General features: G+C 37.3%; 2 protein-coding genes across 2 annotated transcripts in view; both read left to right on the top strand.

Annotated features, from left to right (window-relative positions):
* LOC111509230 (uncharacterized) overlaps positions 1-22,168 on the top strand; it is a 277,993-nt gene that overhangs the window by 73,179 nt on the left and 182,646 nt on the right. The gene's annotated exons all lie outside the window — the stretch shown is intronic.
* Positions 9,043-12,718, top strand: LOC141480771 (uncharacterized). The gene is made up of 2 exons (XM_074171176.1): positions 9,043-9,610; positions 9,712-12,718. Exon 2 carries the CDS (start codon positions 11,135-11,137, stop codon positions 12,716-12,718), a length of 1,584 nt encoding a protein of 527 aa, XP_074027277.1. The 5' UTR covers positions 9,043-9,610; positions 9,712-11,134.

Raw genomic sequence — 22,168 nt, 5'->3', positions numbered from 1 at the left:
TGTTCGGCGAGTCTTGGCCCACACCTGCCGATATAAAGGAGATGTCTCCTAGTGACCTGTCCAGATTCCTGGAAAGGACAGGATGGACGATGACCCAGGAGGACAACTCCTCGGTAGGATGTACAATGGGTCACATGTGGTCTAAGTACTGTGGGCCTACACTCACCTTCCCTACTGTACAGATACAGATACCTTATTGTTCTGACTTCAACCAAAAGGCATTTAAATATTTCACTTCGAACAAATTGAATCCATTCAATATAAGAAATTGCTCGAATTTTCATATAAGAATTGGAATATTACTGTTAGTACCTATCTTCTGTTCGAATTTCAATATTTATTACAAGTCATTCTACACGGTTGCCAAAAAATTAGTGTACGCGACAACTTAAAATTTTGTCTTCGAACCCATAAAACAGTAGTTTTTGTTCTTATTGCGTAAATTACTATTATGAAGAATTGTTATTTTCAACACCTCGACACGTATTTCAATCACCGAGCGATCATCTCCAAAAGGAAGAGGACGACAGTTTATCTTCCTCTTGAAAATAATCACTCTACGATTGTAACACGTGTCGAGGTGTTGAAAATGACGGTTTGGTGTTGCTCTGTTCATATGTAGTTCCATGACTACCTTAATATGGTACTGTTATATAGTTATCACATACACAAATGATAGCATGCGATCAAGGGTGCTAACTGGTGCGAATATTTTTTCCGTTCTCAATGTTTTTGGTTCCATGATTTGACTATTTTTTTGTTAAATTCATTCATGTATGAACATGAGTTCCTTGGTTTTATGCAAACAGAAATAACAAAATTACGGAAAATAATTTTTAAATAAAGGAATACGTCAACTGCTACAGAAAGTTTCTGTTGACCTCAAATTCATCACATGATTTTCATGCAATGTATTCAATTGTAGACCAGAATTGTAAGAAGTGTCAACACGTCCAGCCCTTATTAAATACTCTCAACACGGTCCTGTCAATAGAAATAGTCATAATGTCTCCCGCATAGACCCACTAACTCGCTGTGCGAACAGCACCTCCTGCCTCCGTCCATTATGGTCTATTGTATTCTACTCGGGCCCCATTACCCATAAAGTACCCATTTAATTACTCCCATTCCGTGTAGTTCGGAAAATGAGGGTGAAATTGGAGAATTTCGACAATTTCGTAAGCATGTGACTCACGATGTCCTTCCTCAGTCCCGGTCTCGAATACTCTTGTACTATTTCGTATAATTGATAACGTGCCCTTCTCTGGCGATATTAATGGCGCAAACTTGACGTCGATATATACTTGGCCCTCATCATCTAACAAGACTAATTTTCTACCTATAGTAGACAGATCTTTATTGTTTGAAATCTAAGACATACATACAACATCATCAGTAGTATCACTGGTATAAGGTAAATAGAGTCCTGTGAACTTTTATTGAAAAATTCAAAAATACTGACTTTACCCTGCTTGTACATGATGAAAATTTGTATCTACGTTTTTCAAAATAAGAGTCGATTTCCTTCAATAGACTCTGCTAATACAATTAACACTGGGTCAATGGTCTGACCCCTCTGGACTTGTACGTTAAGGAGGTTGCTTTAATGGCCATGTTACGATTGCTCACGGCTGGTGTAAATCTCGAAGTAGGAATGGGTCGAAGAAGGCTAAGCCTACGGCGAGAAGCGCTTACTGCGCAACCTCTGCTGCAGGCAGCCATTGATGCAATTGAACCCAGGTTTGTGTTTAATAAACCCTACAAAATACAGGACACAGAATCAGATGCTAAAAATGCAATACACATATATACAGACGGTTCAAAAACCAATAAAGGCTCAGGATGTGGAGTTAACTTCAGATCACTAAGCCTAGGGATTAAGTAGGGAATGGAAAAAATATCAGCGTGGTTAAAACAGAACTGGCTGGTATATCAATTGTCACAAAAGAAATAACCAGGAAAGGAATTTCTATCAAAAACATAACAATCTGCAGTGATAGTAGACAGGTCCTATTTGCCTTGAACAGACCACGTGTTACCTCAGGACCAGTACTAGAGTGCCACCAAGATTTGGCCCAAGCCTCGGTAGATAATAACATTATCTTGAGGCGGGTTAAAGGGCACGGCAGGAATGAAGGTAATCGTATTGCTGACTCTTTAGCCAAGGAAGTTGCTGGACTAAGAATTTTAGAACCCAGTGACACCCACGGCCTGATGACTTTGACAATTACGGAACTAGCCAAACGTCACACCTATGTTCAATCCCTAAAGAGATGCGATGGAATCAAAGCATGCAGGATCAGGTTCCCAGGACAGCTTCCCAGGTTCACCAGGATCACTCCTGGCCAGATGACCAGAAAAAACCTACGCTTAACAGTAGAATTACTGACTGGACACTGTCAACTAAGGAAACACCTTCATATTATGAGACTAATGGACACACCTCTATGCAGGATATGTGTCCGGAGTTATCGTCAATAAGAGAGTGTGTGTTCGGCAAGTATTGGCCTACATACAAAGGAGATGACTCCCAGTGACCTGTCTACCTTCCTGGAAAGGACAGGATGGACAATGACCTAGGGGGACAACTTCTCGGGAGTATGTACAATCGGTCACATGTGGTCTAAGTGCACTCACTGTGCCTACACTCCCCTACACTCTCCCGACACTCACTCTCCCTAGTCTACAGATACAGAACACTAGGTAAAAAAATTAAATCAAATTTCGCTATCACGAGGTTGCCCTCAAAGGACCCAATGTTGCACATGTCCTCGTGTATTTAATGTTTAACCAGCTGAAATGAAAAATAGCAAAACATTAGAGAGGTTTGAAACAGAAAAAAATATATTTTTTAGGTTTCAATGCTTTTTACAGAGTTAATGATTATTTAACTCAAGTGTATATGTGGTGTGTGCATGCGTTTCCGTGTCTATGCCAAGTTGGAGTGTATTAGTTTGCAATTCATCTGTTAATTATTAATCTTACCTAAAATGTATAAGATTCTCTAATATCCGGCTCGGACGACCATTTGGTAATTATTAATCTTACCTAAAATGTATAAGATTTCTTTATATCAGGCCGAATGTCTGATTTTTGATAATCTTTTTAAATTCGAGTCAAAAAACAATACTTTATTTATATTCTTATCTTAGCAACTAATACATATAAACGTCAATTTAAATTAATCCAGGAATTCAAAACAGTAACATCATCTTCATTTTTGTGATTTAGCTATAACAGACTATTTCAAATACAATTACTCATACAATTGTCAAACAGGAAAATGAAGGGTTTGACTTGGTTTGTATAGAAAATACCGAACTGTATGGTTAATTATTGAACATCCATCGGTATTTCAAATTTTGAATTATTATGTGACTCAAGGATTAATACCCTCATTAAGATTCATTTGGAATCTCAATCTGCCTGCATCCAAGCGAGGATAATCAGAGATTCTTCAGTGATCCTCAACTAGAGTGGCGTAATTTTTCGCCAATTACGTGTCTAAATATAATCTTATAATTCCACCATAAATACCACACTTGAAAGAGACAGATTGAGACGTTGTCTGAAATAATGGAGAGTAAGTAACATCTCAAAAACTAGGAAAAGTCCCACTGGATCGTAAAGGACCTCAAGCTATCGCTGTCGCACGCACTAAATCAATATTCCAGAAATGTTACGCACGCAACAATTCTAAAGTCGTGGCACGTCACTGTTCTCTTTCACATGTTCTCGGCCGTACGTTATAAGACCACAATGAGGACGGAATGAATGAAAAGAAGGAGGCCCCAAACAATGAGACCCGATTCAGAAAGTGGATAGCGAGTGCCAAGCGAATGCCTCGGAGATTGGTTTTCGATGATGCGGCTCGATCCATCATTTACATCTCACAATGCCAGTTGTATTGAACCAGAATCTCGGGCCCATTCACCCATTCGGGACCACAATGACGAAATTTACTTGTATTTATCTCGGAAGATGGCTTCGGAGATGTGCGCAAGGCGACAAGGTATTGAAAAATTCGACACAATAATGGCACTATTATATTTGTTTGACACGTCGTATTTCAGTGGATACAAATAGTGTGTCACTGGTTCGATCTCCAGGTATATTGGGATCTGAAGAATTGCTTTGAGGAAGATGTTAGGTTGACATCAAAGGGATCCTGATATATAATGGAATGTAACATAATTTGAATAATTTTTTTCTGATGTCAGTGTGAAAATAATAAAAAATGATGGTAAATATTCGTTATTCGGTTCACGCTACTTTATGACAAAGTTTTTATGTGATTTACGTATTTCTGTCCACTGATAACAAAACGGAAGTTGAAATTCGAGATTTTTATCCACTTTTCGAGATGTATTCAATGAAAATTCCGCTTTCTACTTCGATAAGTTTCCTGAGGGTTAAAATGGACTGCAATATTTCTTGGCACAATCATGTAGCTGAAATTGCAAAGGATGTTTCTCAAAAGCTTGGACCACAGTTCCGACCCAGATGACTATACACACCTCAGCCACTTTTACTGCTTTATAAAGCTCAGATCAAACCTTCTTTGGAGTATTGTTCTCATGTATGGAGCTCCATATCTAAGCATACCCTAAAGCTGCTGGATTTCATCCAGAAAAGAGACATTCGCCTGATTGGAGACGCGAACATCACATGCAACCTTGATAGTTTGGAACATCGAAGAAAGATTGGAGATTTGTCTCTCCTCTATAGATACTTTCACGAGATGCGTTCAAGTGACGTGGCACATTTGATTCCACCAAGAGCGGTACATATCAGAGATACGCGACGGACTGTGGCTGCTCATTATTTTGAGGTTCAAGTCAGTACACTTCGAACTTCACTGCTGCAATCAATCAAAATATGCTTCAATATCAAACAGTAACATTTTGTTGACAAAGCGTGTATATGTTACGGACATTTTGATAAGTCCGGGCACTATTAATAATGGCCGGTCTGTATTCATAATGCCCGACTCAATTGGACAATGTGATCAAAATAGCATGAATAAACATTTTTTCCGGCCATTATGAATAAATCCCACCTTATCTTGGGCAAAGTAATAAAATAGGGAACTATAGTGTTTTTGTTCATTAAATGAAAAAAAACTTACAAAATGTTCATGAAAAGTTAACGAAAAATAAACTATTGAACATAGTAGTTGAAAAATAAATAGCTAAAAATGTAATAACATCAGTAGTTACCTACTTTCATTTCGATAAAAATATCACTTAAGAACAATAGTTTAAAAATATATATGAAATGAAAAAAAAACACTTTTGTCTAAATACCACTGGTAGGTTTTATTTTTACGACCGGTTTCGGGTTTTATCCCATTATCAAGTATAAAACTGAAATCTGAAGTTTGAAATATCATTTATATTAGACTTTCCAGATATGCTGCAAAGACAGGTATTTGAGAGACAGGTAGTTGGGCGAACCAAGATGCCAACTTTTGAAATTCCACGCTGAAAATTAAGGGGATGTTAAACTCAAGAATTCAAGAGAGGAGACCTACATAAATCGAGTTGTTCGTTTAGGGGTTTAAGTTTCTGGTTTTCAATTGATTTGTTAATTTCCATAGCCTTCAACAAATTTATGTTTCTTTCTTTATTACATATGTGTAGGATTTTGTGTATTTATCTTGTAGTATGATTCTTGAAGATGTTCGTACATTGCAGATATGTTGTGCAAACAGACGTGTTCACGCAGTCTCATGTCAAAATTTCTACCGGTTTGGCCTGTATATACTGTAGAGCATTCGCCACACTCCATTTTATATATATAAATATCTGATTTCTTCATTCAATTCCGTTTGGGTTTTGTATTAAACAAGGTTCTATCTGAGGTTACTTATGAAAGCTGTTGCTTTCATGAACTGTACGAATCTTAACCCTTCCGACCATTTTGTATGTGAATGCAATCTTTTCTATATCCTGATTTGCTCTTTCTACTGAACCTTGACATTGGCTATGACGGGGTGTACCGTGTACAATTTTGGGTTCTTCCCACATTTGGCATAGTTCGACAATAACTTTATTCACGAATTCTCTGCCACTATCACTGTGCAAAATGCATGGAGCTCCAAATATTGCGAAGATATCCATAAATGACATGCGACTTCTTCGGCTCGTTTTATTTTTAATGGTCTAAGAATCATAAACTTGGTGAGGTGGTCTTGATATACCATAATGAACTTAAAATCATTATCTGCTTGTGTGTTCATGTCGATTAAGTCGACTTAGCACCGTGAGTTAAATTCACTACTTTTTATAGGCTTAACCACTAGCCCATTTTTGTAACACTTAATTGTTTTTGACATGTTTCACACAAAGCCAAATACAACGCCACAAACTCTTTAGTAATATATTTGTACTTCGGATTGAGCTCTTTCATCATCCTATTTCTACCTCCATGCCGATAGAAATGTGAGTTTCGTGAATAATATCAAACGTTTATTCCAAATTACAGTAATATTGAATTGGTTCTGTGTTATTTTTCACTGGTACGATTAATTATTGAACTGTTTCGATCTTCACTGTCATACCTCGACAATCGCTGATATTTCTCCGGAGTTTTGCCTGCGATTTTGTCTTTTGTCACTTGTTAAAACTGAATAATACTCATCGAGAGAAAATAACTGCGTGTTTTTCCCCTTCGTTAATTTCAATTTATAAATTTCTTCGTGAAAACGTCTTTTCATATCTGTCATATCCATGGATGCCGCCATTTTGCAAGATAAACGTACTCAATGCAACATGCGCACGTACGCGCCCCTCGCATGTTGCAAGCCACGGGCGCGGTCCAATTTATCACATTGCCCGACTACAAGTAGAGAATCATTCATACTGCCCGGTCCAAATGATGAATTCAAGCTATCTGAAACACTGACTTATAACATGGACCACGGGCCGTCGGGCATTATTGATAATGGCCGGTCAAAGTGATAAATTAATGATTTTGCCCATCGCTCTTGGCATTATTAGTAATGGCCGGTCCTTATTAATAATGCCCAGTTAATCACGTTGCGCGTAACATATATATAAATGAATATGTAATTAAATTGATAACATTCGATAAATGTATAAAAATAGCCACAACCATATAAAATTGAATTATTTAACAATCAGTCACTTATTTGAAATTCAAAATATAACAAACAATAGAAGGTGAATAGTGTATAGAAAGTGTATATATAATAGGTGTCTGATTGATTTGGCCGTTCCTCGATGAAGATCCATAGTAACAATAAGGAACTTAATATCATCAAACAAATTGCGGTTAACAATGGGTTTGAAGCCGAATCAATAAACAAAATATTTGCCAAGAAAGTCTACGCGACTCGAGCGATTCGAGTCGCGTAGACTCGAGACGTTTTTCCTATTGATGAGGTAGACAATCAAAATTATAGAGCTTTAACGTATTTTGGACAACCAACGGAAAAGTGACTTCATTTTCTGAGGAAACGAGATATTGAAATTACATATAGAACAAGTTATATGAAATATAAAAATAATAAAGACAAACCATCCAATTTCGAGAAATCAGGAGTATTAAAATTGAAGTGTGGAACATTCCCTAAGGTATATATTGGTCAAACGGGCAGAACATTTAGGAATCGAATCCAGGAACATCATACGAGCTATGTAAATATGAAAACAAATTCAACATATTCAAATCATCATCTAGAAGAAAATCATATCTTCAATGAAGAGTTCGAAATTTTGCACATAGAAAATAAAGGTTTGAAACTGAATCATTTGGAAGCAATGGAAATTAATAAACTTAAAAATTCAAACATTCTAATGAATGACCAACTAGATTCATTATTGAACTTGTTTTCTTAAAAACCGAGACAGAATTATTATTGATGTAGATGTGAGGTAGGATGCTTCAGGTGATCATAATTGAACAGGTACCTTAGGTAGAGGTTTAGGTAATTTTTTTGGAGGTAGTCTCAATTATGTTCACCTGTAGTATATAAATATTAATGTAAGAACAACTTGAAGTATAAATCATTTGAAAAGCTACTGTTCTAGCGAAACATGTGATATATTTCTCAAATAAAGTTTGTTGAGATCAAATCGTGAGGTGTGGTTTTTGAAAAAAAAAGGATATGGGTGTATAGAAAGTGTATAGTTTTGGTCTACTCATTCTATTCTATCCACAAAATATTCTTTCAAACTATAATAGGTTCTATCGGATAAAACTCTTTTTACTGCTTTTCTGAAGCTGGCGTTGGACGGTACATCTTCAATACTATGTGTAAGGTGATTATTGTACATTTTACAGTCGTTATATATAATTTAATCTTTAACGAGAGTGGAAGATGGTAATGGTAATTTGAGATGATTACTTTGACGGGTGAGGTATCTATTCCCATTAATGAAATTTTGTTCGTGTTTATTTACGAGACACACTGTTTCAAGCATAAATATAGACACTACCGTGAGTATGTTGTGTTGCTTGAAGTGAAATCTGCACCAATCGCGAAATTTTACTTTACAGAGGTTTCTCAGGGTCTTTTTTGTGAGACAAAAATACTTTGAAGAACCTCACCACTGCACACTCCCCAGAATGGGATACCGTATCGCAAATGTGACTCTATTAAGTAGTATACTGACTTTGCGGTTGGGTATCCTAGTTCATTTGCAACAATTTTTACAGCACAACAACCAGAGGACAATTTTTCATTCGAGTTTTTGACAAGTTCATTGAATTTGAGACCGTTGTCGATATATAGTCCTAGAAATTTAGAATCTCTTGGTTTAAAGAAATATCAGCAACTGCACATTTGAAGGAAACTATCTAAGTTTTCAATATGTTGAAGGATAAAAGGTTCGACTCGCACCACTCTTTGACCTTCATTATATCTAAATTAATGATATGATGAAGATCAGCTTGTTACGGGTTCAATTATACTGATACCTCCTAGTTTACTCATAACTTTAATAGCGCTCTCGTAAGCCAAAACATTATAGAATGTATTAAATCATTCAGGATGAATAACTTGAAGTCAATCGATGATCTTGCACAGCAGAAAAATATCTGAAATAAAGTCATATTTTTAAAAATGTTCAATCAGCACAAGAAGTACTTTACCTACTTTGAATGCTTTCTCATTCAAGATACCAGTTTAGTTCATTGTGAATTTCCGAAAAGAATAAGAACATTATCTGTTTTATCACCATTCCTTAACTTTCCATTTTCATATAGGTTAGTTTGTTATTGTTTGGATAGAGGTTATCTAAAAGATCCAACCCTGCTAAATATTCAAAATTTGACAGAAAGGATGTCATTCATCTTCAGTATTCTCAACTTTGATGAAATGTCACTAATATTCCTAGTTTGACCTCCAGAATCTATCTGTTTCCTTTTTCCTTTTTTATTGTGGGCTTATCAAAGTGGAACATGTGGTTCTGATTTTCTCAAGTTATAGAGGATTTTCTGAGTCTGAAAAATAAAAAGTAGTTGTAAAACCATCAAGAAAATTGTCATAGGATTGATATTTCAACCATCCAATGTGGATTTTGGTTTTCAACTAACCTTAAACGTTTCCTGACGAAACTCTCTCGGAGACCACCCTCCATCGAAGGTAGGTATTCTGCTGGGACACATTCTGGGGATTATCCTCTAATAAGTGCATTTCGTATGTATTAATGAATCCACAGGTTAGTAACTTTTCTGTCTTTTCAGGTCTCTTTTTGTTTAGTACCTAGTTTTACGTTTTCTCTGTACAAAGGATATTACCAGCTCCCACATCATTATGTCCTATAGCTATACACCAATTTAGCTAGCATGCATGTTTAGAACTCTGCTTTACACCTAACCGCTTGAAGACAGCTTCATCCCTGCTTAGTAGATAGAGCTTGCTTGATTTCCTCTGCTAGTTACAGTACAGACTTCCCCCAATCCTGATAAACTGGACGGACCTTGTATAGAAAGCCGTTGTTGGGGATTGCAAAAGAAAGGACAACCTCCAAAGGAATATACAAGTAGGATCTACTTCATTTATTAATTTTGCCTTGTACAACTTTTGCTTCTTTTTAACATATAAGGAACATTTCATATCACCAAGAATATTCCGTGAACTCGTAAGAGCAAGTAGTGGTATTTTGTAGTTAGCACCTAGAACATAGTGAATATTAAATATTAATTATCAATTAACCTTATGCATTGAACTGACACCTTTATTATTTTAAATCAAAACTAGCTACTTACCAAGACGTCTGTGAACCAATAGTATATATACTAACGGGGAAAACATTCGTAAATAATATCATTCTTGTATTATTTGAAACATCTATTTATTGATATATATATATATTGTATTTATAATTGCAATTGCACATGCACCATATTGCAATTATTCAGACATTTGACAGTTTCTATTTAAGAATATAAAAATCGATCAGCTGATCGACCGTGGATTTATAGAGTAGAAGAATACGTTCCGATATACCGACGGCCCTAACTTTCGGAAATTCTATCCAAGGTTACATTGTTACAGGAAAAGGGTATTTACCCAAAGAGGGAAATTAATAAATATTGTTTTTTTTTTGTTATCTTTAGTGTCAAATAATTTATTTTACCCACCAACCCTCTACCGGCTGACTAATTTAGATTTTAGAGTTTTGTTTTTGAGTTATTTCTATTACGCCCCAATAATTTGATTTTCCATCTTAGTCGGCGTAATAAATTTGGCGCCCTACTTAGTGGTACTTTTCTTTTCCTTTTCACTGGTGACTACTCGTTGCATAGAAAAAAAAAAGCAAAAAGTAAATTGGACTTTCATAGAGTATTTTTTTTGCTTATGTGTAATTTTTTTTCTGTTTGTTCTCTTTTGGTATTAGGTTATTTCAGTTCTGTGTGCGAAGTCATTTGGGTGACATTGAGTGTTGTTATTTTTGCGCATACTCAGTTTAAATTTTGATTTAATATTTTTTTTCTTGTTTTTTTTCTTTTTTGAAAGGGGCGGGTTTGCGTGCGTTTGTTTCATTGTTAGTAGGTATCCATACGTTCAGTTATTATTGGACTAGTGATCGTACGTTCGGTTATCACATAACTTGATATCGTACGGTTTTTACAATTTTAATTTTTTAATTTTTTTTCTTTCACAATGGAAGTCAATCGTTTATTAGGTGACGAAATAGTTCATGAGCTTATGATCCGTAGTTTACCTGTTCAGCGTACAGTCGCAGAAAATAGAGCAACCCTAAGAGCGGCGTTAAGAAATGAAAAGGAGGGAGAGGCGTCTTCTCTTCCAGTCGTTATTCTTTCACCTCAGGAAGAATTTTATGTTTGTAATAGAAAGTTACTTAGTTTGGAAAATGACATTGATAACTTTGATATTACTAATCGAGTGAACGAGAATAAGCGTATTACGTCTCGGCTTAACCATGTCCGTCTCAGATTGATTAGAGTAGCGGTGAACAATGATGCTCACTTGGAGGAAAGAAAAAAGTTGTTACTTACACGATGTGGTCAACTTCTTAGCAACTTAGAATCGATCAATGAAAATTTAGAGTTGATGGAGTCGCACAACCCAGGAATGTCACAAGATGGTTCATTACTGAATGGAGTTAACGAAATTGGAGGACATATTTTGGATGAACAGAATCCTTTATTGCCTGAAGTGATATTAACAAACAATACTACTTTAAATAATAGATCAACCCGAGAGCTTGAAGCGGCACGGATAAATATGCAACGAACACTTACAGCTCTTCAAAACCAAGTGAATGAAGAAATTCCTCCGTTGATCGATTTCATCGAGGAAGAAGCTGATGTTCAACCTATTGGAAATGAAGCAATTAGAAACCAATCTCAACGGATTCAAGAACATGTTAACACTAATCCAATTGGAAATAGACCATTACGGGAAACTGTTAGATTCAGTACAGACGCAGGATTTTCTCTTTTAGGGCACAACCCAACCCGGCCTCGAAGTTTCTTCTCGGATATGGGAAGAGGGGAAGAAGTGCATGGACGCACCTCAGAAAATTATAAGGATTTAATGAATTCTACTCGAGATATCACTTCAAGGCTTCGTAACCTCGCTTTTCCATCCGCTGATGATGCAATATTGGTTCATCAAAACCCAGAAGAGAGATTTCCGTATTTTGATGTATCAAGGTGGCGAATACACTTCGATGGGGAGTCGAGTGTTACCAACTTTTTGGAAAAAATTGAGGAGCTTCGTTTATCCCGCGGAGTTACAAAACAGCAGTTGCTAAGATCTGCTCCAGAATTATTCACGAAGGATGCTCTTTTCTGGTTTAGAACGCAAAACTTCAAGTCATGGGATAACCTGGTGGAAAAACTGAAGAAAGATTTCCTTCCTTATGATTATGAGTTTGATCTCTGGGAAGAAATACGCAAACGCACTCAAGGTTCCAAAGAACGAGTGATGACTTTCGTGGTGGCAATGGAGAATCTCTTCAATAAATTAGGTCCGAATAAACCCTCCGAAGAAGTTAGAGTTAAAACTATTCGTCGAAATTTGCTTCCTTACATTCAGTCTCAGCTAGCCTTGGAGGCAATTGATTCAGTTTCGGATTTGGTAAGACTAAGTCGCACCGTGGAGGAAACTGCGATCCGTACTCAGAAATTCTGTCCACCTCCAACGAACTACAAACAAATGTTAGAGCCCCAGAACTTGCCTACCGAAAACCACCTGGTAGCTCAGCTATTTCAGTTGTAAGTACTGATTGTGGTAATTCAACAAGAGTCCCGAGTTCAAGATCTGATCCTGTTACCGAATCTTCTCAAAACTGTTCTCAACCTTCCACCTCTTTGATTTGTTGGAACTGTCAAAAATCAGGACATCGATTTAAGAAGTGCACACAACCACGTAAAAAGTTTTGTTTTAAGTGCGGACAAGCAGGCGTTATCGCAAGTACTTGCCAACAGTGTCCAAAAAACGGGCACAGAGGGTTGTGTTAGGGCAAACCCCACCCTCTTCTGAGAGCATAGCCCATTTAACCTCTACCAAAATAATAATTGACTTCGTCCTATCTCACGCTAAAAATGATGATAGACCATTTCTCAAAGTAGTCATTTATGGGAAAGAATTTCTTTCTTTATTGGATTCTGGTTGTACTAGGACTACGTTAGGAAGTAAGGGATGGAACATTCTGAAAAATATTTGTCAGTTGGATAGAAGTGAGACACAAAAATGTACGGTTGCAAACGGAAAGGAGTGTAATATAATCGGAAGTATACGGGTTCCAATAAAACTTCGGGATCGCGTAATGACATTCGAAATTCTGGTTGTCCCTGAACTTCCCCACTATCTTATTTTAGGTATTGACTTCTGGTCGAAAATGGGAATTGTACCGGACCTTTACTCAGGAGAATGGACTTTCAGGTCTGAGGAAGGTGTTGTAACAACAGAGACCTGTGCGATCCACAGTACAGATCATCTTACCCCTGCACAGCGCAAAATATTAGATGACCTAATCGATAGTACTTTCCGGTCAATGGGAGACAAATTGGGTTGTACTGATAAAGTCGAACATCATATTCGAACCAACTCCCCACCGATAAAACAAAGACACTATCCACTCTCCCCTACATTACAAAGGCAAGTTAACATTGAATTGGAGAAAATGTTGGCAGAGGGGATAGTGGAACCTTCCAATTCACCATGGGCATCTCCCATTGTTCTTGTGAAAAAGCCCGACGGTCAATATAGATTCTGCGTGAACTATAAAAAACTGAATGAAGTAAGTCTTCCTGATGCCTACCCTTTACCATTCGTTAGTTCTACACTTGATAAGTTACGAGATGCAAAATTTCTGACCACACTGGACATAAAATCGGCGTATTGGCAAATTAAGGTGGCAGAAGCTTCCAGACCCCTTACGGCGTTTGTTGTGCCAACTCGAGGACTTTTCCAGTTTTGTAGAATGCCATTTGGTCTACATAACGCTCCAGCTACTTGGCAGCGATTTCTTGATGGAGTAGTGGGAGTGGACCTTGAGCAGTATGTGTTCGTTTATCTAGATGACGTGGTCATCTGTACTCCCACCTTCGATCAACACATCTCTGTTTTGAAAGAGGTCTTGTCTCGAATCATGGCCGCTGGATTAACCCTCAATAAAGAGAAATGTTGTTTTTGCAGACCAGAGTTGAAATATTTGGGATATGTTGTGAATTCGACCGGTTTATTGGTTGACCCTGGAAAAGTCGAGGCCATTATCCGCATTCCTACTCCTCGGAGTGTCTCTGAAGTAAGGAGGATAGTGGGTTTGACCTCGTGGTACCGTCGTTTCATACCCAACTTTTCAACTCTAACAGCTCCACTAACAGCTCTTTTGAAGAAGAATGCCAAATTTGTCTGGTCAGAGGAATGCGAGAGAGCATTAGATACAATTAAAGATCGGTTGATCTCAGCACCGGTCCTTTCCTGTCCCAATTTTGACCTACCATTCACCATACAAACGGATGCGTCAGATTACGGTTTGGGAGCGGTCCTATCACAACAGCACGAAGATGGCGAAAAGGTCGTGGCTTACCTGAGTCGTTCATTGACGAAGAGTGAACGTCGGTATACTACTACTGAAAAGGAGTGCCTTGCGGTGCTTTTCGCGGTGGAAAAACTTCGTCCTTATATCGAAGGATCGAAATTTTCAGTTGTAACTGACCACTATAGTCTGCGATGGTTGTTTCAGATCAAGGATCCAGTAGGAAGAATTGCGCGATGGGCACTACGTTTACAACAATATAATTTTGACATAATACATAGGAAGGGCAAAGAACACGTGGTACCTGACACTCTTTCTCGGGTGGTACCAATACTAGATGCAATTCTTGACGTGAACGATACAGAACAGACCCGTATAGATCATTCCAGTTCAGACAAGTGGTATTGTCGTATGGTTAATCAAGTCCAGAAATCTCCATCACGATATCCTCTATGGAGGGTAGAAACTAATAAACTCTATAAAAGAATTCGAGTGAAATACCCCAACCTGGATGACCCTTTAACCAAAGAATGGGTTCTAGTTGTACCCAAGGAAGAAAGGAAGGACCTCATTAGGGCTCATCACGATCCTCCAACTTGTGGACATCTCGGGTGTTTCAAAACCTTAGGACGTTTATCTCGATCACATTACTGGCCTAAAATGAAGACCGACGTAGCGAAATACATCCAGAATTGCGAAACCTGTTTGAGAACCAAGCCTGTTCAGAAGAAACCAGCCGGTCTAATGCTGAGTAAAACAACTACCGTATCTTATCCATTCCAGTTGGTATGTATGGATATAGTGGGACCCTTACCTAGAAGCTCCACCGGAAATAGTTACATTGTATCGGTATGTGACTGTTTCAGTAAGTTTTGCCTACTGTTTCCACTGAGAACGATTACTGCTACAAACGTTACCAGAATTCTAGAGGAACAAATTATCTTAGTATATGGTGCTCCTAATAAATTGATAACAGATAACGGACCTCAATTTAAAAGTAAACTATTTCGAAATGTACTCAAGGAATATCAGATTACCCACTCCTTCACAGCCAATTATCACCCCCAAGCCAACCCCATTGAAAGAATACACCGAGTGGTCAAAACGATGCTCACGGCGTATGTCGGAGAAAATCATAAAGTTTGGGATAAATACTTAGCAAAAATTGCTTACGCAATCAGGTCGGCACGGCACGAAGTCACGGGAATGACCCCTAATTTCATTGTGTTTGGACGTGAGGTTAGCGTTTCTGGGAAAGATAATCCTGATACTGGAGATATTATAGAATTTAACCGAGAATTAGATATTTCAACACGTAACGAGAATCTTAGAGAGGTTTTTCAAGATGTATCTCGAAGACTGAAGAAAGCATACGAGATCAGTAGAAAGGGATACAATCTAAGACGACGGGATGAGCGCTTTACTATATCACAGAAGGTTTGGAAAAGAAACCATGTCATCTCTGACGCGACTAGGGATTTCACAGCCAAGCTCGCTCCCAGGTTTGTAGGTCCGATGGTTGTGACTCGAATTGTGTCTCCATGGACATATGAGCTTCAGGATGAGTTTGGCCGGGATTGCGGTATTTGGCACGCAAAAGATTTAAAAGCTCACCCCCCAGATTGTAACTGAAAATGAGTAGATTTTTTTTATTATTTCTTTCGAAATTAGTATAGGTAGTTATTACGAAGATTTTTTTTTGGTTCAAAGAAGTTTTTTTTTGAGAAAAAAAAAACTTCTATCGGGAAAGAGGGGTGTGTTACGGGTTCAATTATACTGATACCTCCTAGTTTACTCATAACTTTAATAGCGCTCTCGTAAGCCAAAACATTATAGAATGTATTAAATCATTCAGGATGAATAACTTGAAGTCAATCGATGATCTTGCACAGCAGAAAAATATCTGAAATAAAGTCATATTTTTAAAAATGTTCAATCAGCACAAGAAGTACTTTACCTACTTTGAATGCTTTCTCATTCAAGATACCAGTTTAGTTCATTGTGAATTTCCGAAAAGAATAAGAACATTATCTGTTTTATCACCATTCCTTAACTTTCCATTTTCATATAGGTTAGTTTGTTATTGTTTGGATAGAGGTTATCTAAAAGATCCAACCCTGCTAAATATTCAAAATTTGACAGAAAGGATGTCATTCATCTTCAGTATTCTCAACTTTGATGAAATGTCACTAATATTCCTAGTTTGACCTCCAGAATCTATCTGTTTCCTTTTTCCTTTTTTATTGTGGGCTTATCAAAGTGGAACATGTGGTTCTGATTTTCTCAAGTTATAGAGGATTTTCTGAGTCTGAAAAATAAAAAGTAGTTGTAAAACCATCAAGAAAATTGTCATAGGATTGATATTTCAACCATCCAATGTGGATTTTGGTTTTCAACTAACCTTAAACGTTTCCTGACGAAACTCTCTCGGAGACCACCCTCCATCGAAGGTAGGTATTCTGCTGGGACACATTCTGGGGATTATCCTCTAATGAGTGCATTTCGTATGTATTAATGAATCCACAGGTTAGTAACTTTTCTGTCTTTTCAGGTCTCTTTTTGTTTAGTACCTAGTTTTACGTTTTCTCTGTACAAAGGATATTACCAGCTCCCACATCATTATGTCCTATAGCTATACACCAATTTAGCTAGCATGCATGTTTAGAACTCTGCTTTACACCTAACCGCTTGAAGACAGCTTCATCCCTGCTTAGTAGATAGAGCTTGCTTGATTTCCTCTGCTAGTTACAGTACAGACTTCCCCCAATCCTGATAAACTGGACGGACCTTGTATAGAAAGCCGTTGTTGGGGATTGCAAAAGAAAGGACAACCTCCAAAGGAATATACAAGTAGGATCTACTTCATTTATTAATTTTGCCTTGTACAACTTTTGCTTCTTTTTAACATATAAGGAACATTTCATATCACCAAGAATATTCCGTGAACTCGTAAGAGCAAGTAGTGGTATTTTGTAGTTAGCACCTAGAACATAGTGAATATTAAATATTAATTATCAATTAACCTTATGCATTGAACTGACACCTTTATTATTTTAAATCAAAACTAGCTACTTACCAAGACGTCTGTGAACCAATAGTATATATACTAACGGGGAAAACATTCGTAAATAATATCATTCTTGTATTATTTGAAACATCTATTTATTGATATATATATATATTGTATTTATAATTGCAATTGCACATGCACCATATTGCAATTATTCAGACATTTGACAGTTTCTATTTAAGAATATAAAAATCGATCAGCTGATCGACCGTGGATTTATAGAGTAGAAGAATACGTTCCGATATACCGACGGCCCTAACTTTCGGAAATTCTATCCAAGGTTACATTGTTACAGGAAAAGGGTATTTACCCAAAGAGGGAAATTAATAAATATTGTTTTTTTTTGTTATCTTTAGTGTCAAATAATTTATTTTACCCACCAACCCTCTACCGGCTGACTAATTTAGATTTTAGAGTTTTGTTTTTGAGTTATTTCTATTACGCCCCAATAATTTGATTTTCCATCTTAGTCGGCGTAATAAGCTTTCTTATTATTATGCCATAGTATGGTGGTATCATCGACAAATAGGGTGACATTTCCTTTAATGTCAAGCGTCGTCAGGACATTAACATATAGTAAAAACAAAATTGGACCCAAGACTAATCCTTGCGGAACACCACATTGTATATTACCTAAACTTGAGATTGATTTTGTCTTAAGTACTTGTGTACGGCCGGATAAATATGTCGTGAACCATAAATGTGCTTTATTTCGAAATCCATAACGGTGAAGCTTCCGCAGTAGTATCTCATGATTCACGCAGTCAAAAGCCTTCGATAAATCACAAAATACAGCCGCGGAAACTCCCCCATCTTAACTTAAGAACTCATTTGGAGAGCTGCGTTTATATGGAATGAACTTCCTGAGAAGATGGAAACACCTCCAACTGAAAAATTGATTTGAATATAAAAGCTTAACAATTCTCAGGTGGGGATAATAAATATTTTCTAGTGAATCGTAGAGATGGAAATTCATATCAAAAGCCAAAACTTTCGCGAAGGCAACAAATAATCCTCAAATTTACAAACAATGGAGTCAAAGAATACACTATTTTCGACATTAATAATATGGAACTGTTTGCGCTTGTGAAAAATACATATGAAACGGTATCATTCGGTTTGATAGCTATATAAATGATAGCTGTAATAAACAAAGTGACATTTTCTACATTGAAATATCGTCCAATCCAAAATACTTCGTGATTTGTTCTGCCTCTACCCAATCCCTCTAGAAATTATACTCCAAATAAAATAATGTATATCTTGCAGCCAAGAAATACTTTTCTAGACACTCAGCATAACTCAACATCCTGAATTAGATAAATGCTCATTTACCGAGATCACATAATTGAATAAGGCGCCTGAGCAATCTCCCAAATGTATTATTCACTAGGCCGAATTTAAATATGAGAGAACTATCTAGAGCTACTCTAATTGAATTAAATAGTTGTTTACATGCTAATTCAATTTGTGACGGAACTGAATAACGGAGGGAATATCGATTTTTTCTGAAAGTGTATATTTCAAACAGCAACTGAATATTTCATTTCACATCTGGAGGTCAGTGAATTGCGTCAAATATCTGACTAGTATGTCGAATTGAGGCTGTAAGTGATGACATTTATGTCATATAGTCTTTCATTTAGCGCATACTATCTTTAAATTTATATCTTCAGCGATTCAAATCCAATGATTTTTCGATGAGAATGAATCAGTTGCCAATTGCTCCAGAGCGAACATGCGTCGTTGTTTATGGTTGTTTCTGGGTCTGTTGAGTTTTGTACGGATGCAGGCCCGCAAGTCACGACACAAAATTCGACAATTTCATCAGTTCGGACTTCCATTGTCTGACATAATGGAACTGGGGACTGGACACTTTAGTGAAGCACATCAACAACGTAAGGCCTTCCATCACTTTCACAATGGAGAAGGAAATCCACAACGAATTGCCTTTCTCAGACGTATTGGTGAAGAGGACCGACACTAAATGGTAAACATATGTATATCGAAAACCCACTCATACAGGACAGTATCTGAACCAGAAATCCAACCACCATCAATCGACTAAGAGAGGAATCATCAAGACTCTACTGGACCGTGCATTTGGGCTCTGTAATACAAAGGAAGGTCTCGAAAAGAAACTAGGCATCATCAAAAATGACCTTCAACGGAATGGTTACTCCAAAGTGATGGTAGAACAGGCCTTAGCTAGAAGACAGCAAGAACCCCACCAGGAAGAGAAGCTTCCACAACCAGTACTTGTACTTCCCTACATCAGAGAATTATCGGAAAGGATAAGAAGGATTGGGTCCAACTATAACATCAGGACCTGCTTCAGATCTGGAAACACTATCCGTAGCAGCCTCACAAAAACCAGGCCATCAAACGTGGACTGCGATTCCAAGAATTGCATTTACCGGATACCCTGCGAGTGCGGAGAATCATAAATCGGTGAAACTAAGAGGCCATTGAAAGTTCGCATTGCTGAACACAAGAAACACACACAGCGAGGAGAAACCAGCAAATCCGGAATAGCAGAGCATGTTTGGACTCATCAACACAACATCAAGTGGGCTCAAGCTGAAATCGTCCACAAAGAGAAACACTGGTTTAGGAGAAAATTCAAAGAAGCCGCGTATATGTTATCCAACAACGCATTTAGTCAAGCTAACGTAAAGATACGTAACATATGGAAACCTCTAATCAAGCGAAAAACGACCAACTCCCGCCAAACGGTCATCTCCAGCCAAAACCAATGAAGCGGAAAGAGGAAAGAGGGGATAGGTGAAAGCACTCGAATGACCTATAAATAATATTCAGATCTCAGAGGAATAAGTCCAGTTATCACCCGAAGACGATTTGTGGATACTAACAATCGAAACGTTGTGACATAACTTGGTTTGAAATCCTTTAATTTTTATTTTCTCATTTTTTGTTATCAATATTTCAATTTCTATTTGTTTGGCTGTTAATGTATGTTATTTCTTTGTAATTTCAGTTTTTTGTTCAATAAAATTGTTATCTTTGAAAAAAAAATATATTAGACGATGGAAGTCCGAACTGATAAAATACATCACGAAACATTGTCAACCACCTTCAAACAAAATTTGACAAGTTGTGGTCTGCAAAGGGCCAAGCTCTTGTGACTAATGTGATGTCGACTGCCTCAGATTCTCCTGCATACTCTCACAGACAGTGGAGATGTTTTGAGCAGATCTTGCGTTTCGTTGACGTACTATCTACAACCGAATATTCCTCTCGATAGGACCATTATGGAGACCGAAGCGCGCGGTACGTTGCCTGAACAGAACAGCCATTTTCATGAAACAATTTTATTATTTGCAGGTGTTGTTGAATGCTATATCCGTCCATGATGATTTGGCAGAACAAACCTGTTAGTAATGGATTAAGAAACAAAATAACCCTTTTCCACTACGGCCATTAGGATGGGAAATATCAAATGAAAATTACTATACGATCATTTCGCTGAGCAATTCAACATCTTCAATAGACGATTGAAACAGTCTGGACGAAAAACTTCTCAAAAAAGTCATTAACCAAGTATATCCCCACATTAAAAATAACACTTTCACTCACATATTCAGAAAAATCAACAATAACATATCGTATAAGAGTGGTAACTCCTTGGGTAGACATATTGAGAACAACAAGTCAAAAATGAGCATACATTACAAATTAACATGCGAAAAATGTCTAAAAGTTTAAAAAGGAAGAACACCAAGTAATTTTGAAATGAGAATCTCCCAACATGAAAAATGTTTTGAACTTAAGAAAACCAATTCCACTTATGGTTGCCACGTTTTTGACAACAACCACAACTTCAACATGGACTACATTATATACAGAAAATGAAGGACAAAATTTAAACCTGCTGGAACTTCTGGAAATCAATAAAGACAAACATTGAAATTTCCATTTGGGCGACCAACAATAAGTTATTCACTTACCACTTTCTTCATAAAATGACCGAATATAGTAGAAAAGATTCTAGTGACAACAATGAATGCAAGATTACAGAGAGAGAGAGAGAGAGTATATCTTTCATATATAGTCAGTGGGCATACTTGAAGACTGGCTATAAATCAAATTATCTAAGAACAATTCGTTCAGGCCAGTCTCAACTCCCTACATAGTAGGTTAATGGACTGACACCTATCAGAAAACAACTACTCCCCTGGCTAATACCACGAAGGGCGTTGGATTATATCTGACAGGTGTCAGTGCAGGATTCTTCACAGACGTTATTCCTGCATATGCTATTGGCGATACAACTGCCGCAATAGATTTTCAATTATTGGAACACACTTTCAGACCGGTTTCGGGCTGTTTGGCCACTCGTCAGTGCAAGGTAGTGTATATCATCAACATAAAGTCGATGATTTCCGATAATTGAAAATCAAATTCCGTCAGAGTATCATTTCTCGAACTAAGCTGAAGCATACAACAGGTTTCTCGTCGCCCCATATGCCTATGAACGAGGTAACCAACTGCATATCCAAAATTTACCCAATTTCTCGTATAAGGAAAGAAAACTCTCACATATAGTCAGTGGGCATACTTGAAGACTGGCTATAAATCAAATTATCTAAGAACA

Source organism: Leptinotarsa decemlineata, unplaced genomic scaffold (genome assembly GCF_025532065.1).
Source record: "Leptinotarsa decemlineata unplaced genomic scaffold, Ldec_3_MD MMD2_tig00000008_RagTag_RagTag, whole genome shotgun sequence".
NCBI lineage: Eukaryota > Metazoa > Arthropoda > Insecta > Coleoptera > Chrysomelidae > Leptinotarsa > Leptinotarsa decemlineata.
Note: the sequence above shows the minus strand (reverse complement) of the source record. Positions and strands in the feature narration are given on the sequence as shown.